Source organism: Arvicanthis niloticus, chromosome 8 (assembly GCF_011762505.2).
Source record: "Arvicanthis niloticus isolate mArvNil1 chromosome 8, mArvNil1.pat.X, whole genome shotgun sequence".
Lineage (NCBI taxonomy): Eukaryota > Metazoa > Chordata > Mammalia > Rodentia > Muridae > Arvicanthis > Arvicanthis niloticus.
This window is the reverse complement of record NC_047665.1, coordinates 278226-287431: the sequence shown is the minus strand read 5'-3', so window position 1 is coordinate 287431 and position 9206 is coordinate 278226. Positions and strand designations below refer to the sequence as shown.

General features: G+C 43.1%; 1 protein-coding gene across 1 annotated transcript; it reads left to right on the top strand.

The window, feature by feature from the left end:
* The first annotated feature begins 276 nt into the window (after positions 1 to 276).
* Positions 277 to 5429, top strand: LOC117714362 (spermatogenesis-associated protein 31D1-like). Its single transcript, XM_034511085.2, has 4 exons — positions 277 to 487; positions 1145 to 1187; positions 2010 to 2070; positions 2337 to 5429. The coding sequence occupies exons 1-4, from the start codon at positions 302 to 304 to the stop codon at positions 4720 to 4722; spliced, it is 2676 nt and encodes an 891-aa protein (XP_034366976.1). The 5' UTR covers positions 277 to 301; the 3' UTR covers positions 4723 to 5429.
* The last annotated feature ends 3777 nt before the right edge of the window (positions 5430 to 9206 follow it).

Sequence of the window (9206 nt, the reverse complement as noted above, 5' to 3'; positions counted from 1 at the left end):
CAATTCAAGAGCTACAAACACTAAAGAGGAATGGGTTGTCATCCAGATTACAGAACGAGAAAGTTCCCTGAGGAATATAAAGTGAGATAAGAAGGGAAGGGTGGAAACAGAGCAGCAGTCTCAAGCAGAGGTCAGTGATGGGACTTAGAGGAGGGGGAGGGGGAGCTGAAGGCTCACTCTTCTCTCTGTCCTCACAAACCCTCTATGACTCTCCCTTGCTCTGTGATGCAGACCTAGACCTACAGTGAGGCCCATGAAACCTCAGAACTCAGATACCTCAGGCATTCATGTGACTCAGTCTATGGAGAACATCTTCTCTTTTCTGAATAGATATATTGAACCATGGTTAGGCTTTGGATCGACATTCTTGAATACTGGCTCCAATTACATCTTTCTGAGTGGAGTGGGGTTTATTCTTCTATACCTATGGTATTTGATATTGAAACCATTCTTCCCACCACCTTGGAAAAGTCAGGACATCAAAAAGGTGAGGATGTATGATGAACCCCAAGAGATATTTTTTATTGGTATACTACAGAACTCAATGAGTACTGGATTAGTACTGGATGAGTTTGTCTGTCTCAGAGACCTGACTGAAATAGGATGCTGGGGAGAGGAAAAAAAAAACCATTGCTGTCCTAGGGCATGAGTCCTGGCATGGGAGAATACAGAGAGGACTAAAGTTTTCACTTAAATATTCAAAGGAGAATAGCTTCTCCTGGTGAGCTCCTGAATGAGCATCTGAGGCTTAATTCTCACCCTGCATGTACATTTACCCAACTATCGTCCAGGTTGAGCTGGTCGGGAAAGCAGTGCTGACTTCTTAGAGACTCTGAGAAGAACCTGAAACCTGAGCTTTGTCCCAGTAGACAACAGTATCTCCAAAAGAGCACAGATGTTGTTGCTGGCCTCAAATTTCTGACTGATAATCTCAAGTATGGCTCTTAAAGACAAAATCCTCCTTTGATTTCCCAAAGAAGGGGGAAAAAGCATCAGGTCATCTCCAAAAGTTAATTTAAGAAAGGACTAAATTTCATTAACAACAAATGTCATAATATTCTTGGTTTATAAAATCTGGGTTTCTTCAGAAGATAAACACCAGGAAAAAAATTCTAACACCTTGTTCATTTCTCTATATTCACAGTGGCAGGGCACAGCTAACAAAGGAAGGAGGAGGTCATTTAAAGGTAGGTATCTATCTGTTGGACCTCCTCTTCCCAGTTTCCCATCCTGTCATTTCCATAAGGTCCTAGGTCTATGATCTGAGGATGTAAAGTTGCCAGATTGTCAACTGCCAAGAAATAGTCCTCAAAGGAGAGACTCACAGGAAGGCAGCATGATACACATGCCAGAGTCAGTTCTCTCTCTGTGTGCACTCCTGTGGACATGAAGCTGCCATGCACCATCAGGACAGTGGGTTCCACATATATAGTGAGCACTGGATATGTCCAGGGAGTACTATGTGTGTGTTTGGTTTGTTGGTTGATTGTTTGGTTGTTTTGGAGCTGCACATTCCTGCCTCCTGATATGATACACATGCTTGACACCTAGGTACCCATACGCCTCTGAGGAAACCAAGACTTGTGTGCTTTACATGGTGTTTTAAGTACCATTACATGGAACAATGTAGATAAAGATACTTTTTATATAAAATCACATAACATGTGAGCCATCTTAATGACAATTTGACCGTGTCCACTTTCTTGCTTTGCTAGTTTCAGACTTTAATAGCCTAATGACTCCTTTTGATATTTTTTTGTTTGGTTTGGTTTGGTTTGGTTTGGTTTGGTTTGGTTTGGTTTGGTTTGGTTTGGATTTTTTGAGCCAGGGTTTTTCCATATATCCTTGGCTGTCCTGGAACTCACTCTGTAGACCAGGCTGGCTTTGAACTCAGAAACCCGCCTGCCTCTACCTCCCAAGTGCTGGGATTAAAGGTGTATGCCACCACTGCCTGGCCCTTTTGATATTTCTACCTTTCTTCCCTACAACTAATACTTCTGCTTTCCCAGGTTGTAGAATTACCCAGAGAAAAACACAGGAGCAGAGGAAGCTGTTGTCTGTTGTGCAAAGGTGATTATTCCCCTTTTTTTCCTGGGCCTCAGTTCTTTATAATCAAAGCATCACAGAGACACAGCACAGCTTGCTCTTGTCATGGGAAAGGGTACCCAAAGGGACAAATGAAAAGCATGGAGAGAGATTATAGCCTCTCTGGAAGCCATGGGTGTCATAAAATGAATAGATATTTACAAGCTTTGGGTATCTCCATCACAGCTAGGCAGGCAGGCTCTTTTCAATGCTGGTCTTTATAACAAAATTGACATTTCTATCTCCTGCAGCCCCCTAGGTGAGCCGTATGATTCCTCCAACTTTCGGCAACTACTATGTCCAGATCCCTTCTGTGGTGTGTGTAATGGAGCAACTGCTAAGATCAGTCGTCTGCTTTCTCTGACCACCTTCCAAGACTGTGCTGCCTCTATGTCCAGTATGGACTCCACAGTTTCTGTGACTGAGACATCACTGACTTTGTCGATTCCTCTCTCAGAAAATACTGTAGGATATCCAATTTCAGACCCTACATATGAGCCTTCTCTACAGTCTTCCTCCATTATTTCACCTCTCCAGAGTGTGTACTTGGAAGACACACTTTCTGCCTCTCCACTGGCTGACTCTCTACTATCAGAGCCTATTCCTCCTGTGGATGCTAAATCCCCACTGGACTGTGATTCTTTCCATCCACTTGACTCTTTGCCTCTTCCACAACAACATGCCACTCAGGAAACAGAATTGCTTCTCCAACCAACAACTGTTCTCTCTCTGGTGGGCAGTCCTAGCAAGCTTCTCACTAATGTCCCAATAAACAACAGTACTTGCAGTTCAAGTCATGCAGTGTCAGAATTCATCCAGCAGCGGACTTATACAGGCAACTCTTCCCAGTTGGAGGCAGCACATTCGGTTAATCAAGAGCTTCTTGATCTCCCTTCTGAATCCTACCCATGGGGAAACACCACAACCTATCTCACATTGCCTGGACACCTTCACTTTTCCAGCCTTGGTGCTGTAGCACTACTTGAGACACAAAATAGAAGGAGGGCTGATTCACTTAAAACTTGGAGGAAAACCTCAGAGTCTGATCATCAGAACTTGGCAGTTTCATGTCCTTTGGGGAGCAGAAATGAGAGACTTCACACACTCCAGCAGTTGTCTTATTCCTCTGAAGATCAGTTAGAGGATAAACACACCCAGTTCTTCTGGGGACCCCCTTCTCTACACAGTGAGTCCATGAAGTCTCTTGCTACTGTGTTAACTGACAGTTCCCTGACCTCTGGATGCTTCAACAAATTCTCAGATTCCCCAGTGCTTACCCACCACACACCTCTGCCCTTGCCTGAAAGTCAACTATATAACTTGCCCCAAAGTCTGCACCAATCTCAGTCCCAACCTGTCCCTCAAGCCAACCCCCAGGCTCAGCTTCAACCCCCAATTTCAGTGATGTCACTTTCTCATTCCCAACTTAGGATCTGTGGAGTGTATTTTCACAGCCCCCAGGGTGAGGCACAATCTCTTGAGCCATCTACAATCCACTGCCTGGAATACAACATCTTGAAAAAGGAACAGGAGAGAGTATGGGGTTTACCCACTGTGGTCAAAAACTCCCAGCAAAAATTTTGTCCCCCACCTCCCGATCCCTCATTGGTCAGTCGTCCCTCCAAGACCCATGTTCCAAGGTCCATTTCTCTTGAAAACTGCTTTATCACCAGTGAGCTCCGAAAGAAATTTGAGCACCACCTTCGAAAGAGGCTCATCCTACAACGCTGGGGCCTGCCCAAGAGGATCGGTGAGTCTCTGTTATGGATGAATCCTCAGGCAGAACTTCCGAAGTCACCCTCATCCAAAAGCAACTATGGGCTTTCATGGATCTCTTGCTTTAAGCAACAGGGCAAGAAAGACCTACACAACACTGTGTTGAACCAACCTGGAAGCTTCCCAGCAAAGCAATTAGAGAAGAAACTGTTGAAAGCAAAGGGATATAGCCTAAAAACTGTTCAAAAACAGCAGACATGGAGTAACACTAAGGGCACTCTAGATAATGGTCTGAAATCTGACTTTGAGACAAACCTAAAATGCCACTCAAACAGTCTTCCATGCAAACCTTCAGGGACCTCAGAGGTGAGCCAATGTCAGAAAAAACTTGAAATTTCTCTGAAAGAACATTTGATCACACATCTAAATGAAACCAATGAGGGTCAGATCGATAGCACTATGTCTAGATCAAGGCATGGTCATTTCCCTTTTACCTCTTGTGTGGACAAGGAAGAACACAAAGCCCAGAAGCCTTCTGATAACATGGATGGGCGTGTACAGAGCATATCTACAGTGAAAAAGTCTGTCATGCAACAGACATCCTTTGTCTTAGACAACATCAGTCTGGAAGAGTCAAAGGGCAATAGACACAGCTCAGATGTGTCCAAAATGTTGGCTGAGGTTGGCTTTGTGCCATCGGGTAAGAGACTAAGTTCTGGTAAAACAGTCCAGGGCTCTCAAGTAACAAAGATGATTGACAAAAAAGTATTCGTATCCAATAAAGTCGGTAAAGGAGGGCAGCTCAGTGGCCTTCAACCACGTTCTACCAAGATCTTGAATGCCAGCCAGTGTAAGAGTGCTAAAGGTACAGATGGGAATACAACAAAAGCACAAAATACACCATTAGCTGGAAGGGCCTAAAGGGAATATCAGGTCCCCAGGAAAGTCAGACATCTGACTTTTATGGTCAGGTGTCCAGGGAAGAGAAATTTAAATCAGAAAGCAGTCAGCCCATCCAAGGTCTAGGGCCCCAAAATGACATGCTCCCAGATAAATTCACTTACAAACTGTTACTCATTTGTGACCAGAGCCTTTCCAGTGGACCAATGAATAATGCTCGGGTGTGTCAGGTTTGCTTGTCCACAGCAGAGTTTAGTGTAGAACAGCAAGAATAGCCCTGGATGCCTCCAGATATCTTAGACAAGTACCAGAACAAGGACTTCCCTCCGTCTGCCCAGAAGGCATACCATCTAGCCGGCAAAACAGGAGAGCTTGGTGCAGATGATGCTTTTATTGGTCAACAGAAATGGATAGGAGACAGCGCAGACAGATCCATATTGTTCCAGAAATATGTGGCTTTACAGAAGAAGCTACTGTGTCAGAGGCAGTGCCTATTCATGCCCCACAGTAGCCAGAGATTCACCAATATATCACCTGTAGGTGTCATTTTGGCCAGGTACCTTTAGTTGCTACCTTGAGTTGTAGACTCTGTGTCAGGAAGCCCATCTCAATTTTACAACAGAAAATGCTTTTACTGAATTTCTCCCAGAAAAAAATCTCTCCCAACCTCAATACTCCATTCTTTATTGACAATACTGATTGACCCCAATAAATGTTGAGATAAAGTGTTTCTGTGTGGGCATGTGCTTTCTCCATGTGACATGGCTTTCAGATAACATGGGGCTTGTGCTCAGGAAAATGGACAAGTCAGTTTTGCTCTCACTTATTTCCTCTTTGGGCTTCTGAAGTATGACTTGATTTCCTGAGCCTCTTCTTGAAGAATGGGTCTGATATGTCCCTAAAAGAACTTTCACTCTTTGGTGATTTGTGGAGGCTCTCTGCTTCATACCTCTTAGCCTTATTGCAAATATATAGCAATCTGTATCTTCTCCCTCATCGACTTTCATATCCCTGAGAGCAGAGGTCTTCTTACTAGAGGTCACCTACAAAGAACAAGTACATTTGTGAGATTTTTAGGGTGATTTTGTCTTTTCTAATGTACAGAATTTAATACCATGTACTTTGATCATTTTCACCCCCACTCCTCTTCCTAACTCCTCCCATATATCTTATGCAGCTTTGCTGTGAGGCCATAACACAGCATAACTTCTTAATTCTGACCCAGAAGGAGACAGCTAAAGGGGAGAGTGACCTTATTTCTCCAGGCTTAGGACATGATCTTTTTGAAATGATCAGCGTCTTAAAGGGGCAGGCCCATTGACAGCTTTTAGATTGTCTGCCCTATGAACCAACAAAAAGCCCAGTAATAAGAAATGAGTATTTTTGCTTATTGCCCTACTTAGGTTGTATATATAGCTTAAATCTTAAAAGTTATTTTGTTATAGCCAAAAGCTGAAAACCACATTCAATGAAATTGTATAAAAATCATGAGTGTCCATTTTTTCTTTATTTTTCTATCTGATCTGTTTACTTAACTGTTTTGACCCCGATTCATAAGGACATTACCTATATGTTTTAGGCTACAAATAACTTCGCTTATTTTGTTCATGATTTATGCTATATTTAAATGTCTTAATGTTTTAAGAAAACAAATATGTGTATATTTCTTCAAGCTACAGTGTTAGACTGCCCTGGCATGATCCTAAGGCCTATCTTGACCTTTACCTCAAGAGTGTCATTTCCCTGGCTAGAAAGGTAAAGCAGACAAATCCTTCAGGAAATCTATGTCATCTATCCCTGTGATGGTTTGTATATGCTTGGTCCAGGGAGGCATACCTTGTTGGAGTAGGTGTCTCACTGTGGGTGTGGGCCTTAATCCCCTTGTCCTAGCTTCCTGGAAGTCAGTCTTCTGCTAGCTGCCTTCAGAACAAGATGTGGAACTCTCAGCTCTTCCAGCCCTGCATCTGTCTAGACGATGCCAAGCTCCTGCCTTGATGATAATGGATTGCACCTCTGAACTTGTAAGCCAGCCCCAATTAAATGTCATCCTTATAAGAGTTGCCTTGGTCATGGTTTCTGTTCACAGCAGTAAAACCCTAACTAAGACCATCTCTGACCCCACAAATGTCTCAGGTGGGAACTTATAAGTGACTAAGCAAGGTAGACATTCTTGAGACTTATTCATATAAGTAGGCTTATATGAATGTTGCTTCAAAATATCGTTTCTTTTCAGCTAAAAATGTATGGTGTAAACTGAACATATTCAGAAGCATTTCTGTTTACCATTTAAATCATTTATGTATTCTGAGACTTTGAACTAAATGCCCCCAAAATGAGTCTACAATAGCGTAAGATGAATATGCATAAGAATTGGCCTATCCACTGGTCAGTGGTGTCGCATGCCTTTAATCCCAGCACTTGGGAGGCAGAGGCAGGCGGATTTCTGAGTTCAAGGCCAGCCTGGTCTACAGAGTGAGTTCCAGGACAGCCAAGGATATATGGAAAAACCCTGGCTCAAAAAATCCAAACAAACAAACAAACAAACAAACAAAGAATTGGCCTATCCACATTTGAATACGAATAGCCTCCCATAGTAAAATCCCATGCTTCCTCTGTTTAAGGGGAAAACATTGTTTTAGAAATCATTCCCATTCTTTACTCAACTCACTTGCTGCACACAATTTTTTACTCTACTTTTTGACATCATGGCTGTGCCTGTTTTGGTTTTTTATTCACCAAGTTTTGAATTCACCAACTCAAATGCATTTGGTTTCATTCCCAGCACCATCTCTGACTGAAGTCAGCTCATTTCTTTTCACTCCAAAGTATGACCAAACTTTACTTTGGCAATATGAATAGTAATCATTGTATCATCATGGAGGGCAGGACTAATAATAATTCTTTATAGTCTTCCTCTCTGGTGACACTCCCCCACCCCCAGTATCTAGCAAGCCTAATCCCAGGCTCACTGGCACTATATTATAATATGTCCCAGAGTTGATATCTAATGCTCATTCCCAGGATATGTCAGATTAAGACTTTACTAGAAATATGAGGCTTGGGCAGCAGGTCTATAGGCACATCCTGTGAGAAGAGAAGGTGTTCAATCCTTAAGACGTCTCTGAGGATGATTCCTGTTCTAATACTTACTACTGATACCCTCTGTAGGTAGTTATTCAGTACTAATAGATCTTAATTTACCTTCACAAGAATATGAATAATGAGTACTTCATATGGTATGAAATAATAGATAAATCAGGATAAGCTAGAACTGAGTTTTGTTATGTTTTTTATTGGGCTATTTATAGATTGAGATTCACAGTTTAGACTGTAGAAACATTGTGGTGGTCTGCATAAGAATGATCCTGTATTTCTTTTAGACAGGACAAGTTTAGGGTCAAAAGTTTTGTAGATGGGCTAGTGTCCTTATCCCTCTACTGGGGATCATGCCTGAGTACTGGAGGTAGTCTCTTTAGGTTCTAAGTCCCCACTGTTAGGCATCTTAGCTAAGGTCACCCCCATTGACTCATGGGAACCTCCTTCATCTCAAGTCTCTGGTACTTCCTAAAGATCCCATCCCAACCAGCAGCTGCAGATTTCCATCCATTCTCCTGGCCCTCTGGGTGTCTCTTCTGTCTCTCCCCACACCTGTCCCTAATTCTCCTCCCCCCTCCCAGCCACTTCCCTCCACCCTGTGCCTCCTATGACTTTTTTGCTCCCCCTTCTAAGTGTAATTCAAGCATTTTTGCTTGGGCCTTCCTTCTTGTTTAACTTCTTTGTGTTTGTAGGGTATAACATGGCTATTCTGCACTTTATGGCTAATATCCACTTTTCAGTGAGTACATGGAGCAAAGACTGAAGGAATGGCCAACCAATAACTGGCCCAACTTGAGATCCATCCTATGGGCAAGGACTAATCTTTGACATTATTAACAACACTCTATTATGCTTTCAGACAGGAGCCTAGCACAACTGTCCTCTGAGAGGCTTTAACCAGCAACTGGTTGAAATAGACACAGTTACCCACAACTAAACATTGGACAGAGGTCAAGGACTCTTATGGAAGAGTTTAGAGAAGGATTGAAGGCCTTGACAGGGATCTGAACCCTACAGGAGGACCAACAGAGTCCAACTAACCTGGTCACCAACCAAAGAAGACACATGGACTGGAATGAGGCCCTTCATACATATGTAGCAGACTTGCTGCTCAATCTCAATGTTGGCTCCCTAAGAACTGGAACAGAGGCTCTCTCTAAAACTGTACCCTGACTATGGTATCTATCTCTCAACAGGGCTGCCTTGTCTGGCTTCAGTGGGAGAGGATGTGCCTAATCTGGCAGAGACTTGATGTGCTATGGTGAAGGAATATACCAGTTTGGGGGGCGGGGGGCACCCTTTCAGAAGAGAAGGGAAGGGAGGATGGGAAAGGGTCTCTGTGAAGGGGAGACTGGGTGGAGGGCAGCGTTTGGGCTATAAATAAAAAAAGAATGACTCCCATAGGCTCA

Excerpts from the sequence above, each read along its gene's own strand:
- LOC117714362 (XM_034511085.2), top strand. The coding sequence starts at position 302 with ATGGAGAACATCTTCTCTTTTCTGAATAGATATATTGAACCATGGTTA. Across the intron at positions 488-1,144 it reads AAAGTCAGGACATCAAAAAG|TGGCAGGGCACAGCTAACAA; the intron begins GTGAGGATGTAT and ends CTATATTCACAG. Across the intron at positions 1,188-2,009 it reads AAGGAGGAGGTCATTTAAAG|GTTGTAGAATTACCCAGAGA; the intron begins GTAGGTATCTAT and ends CTGCTTTCCCAG.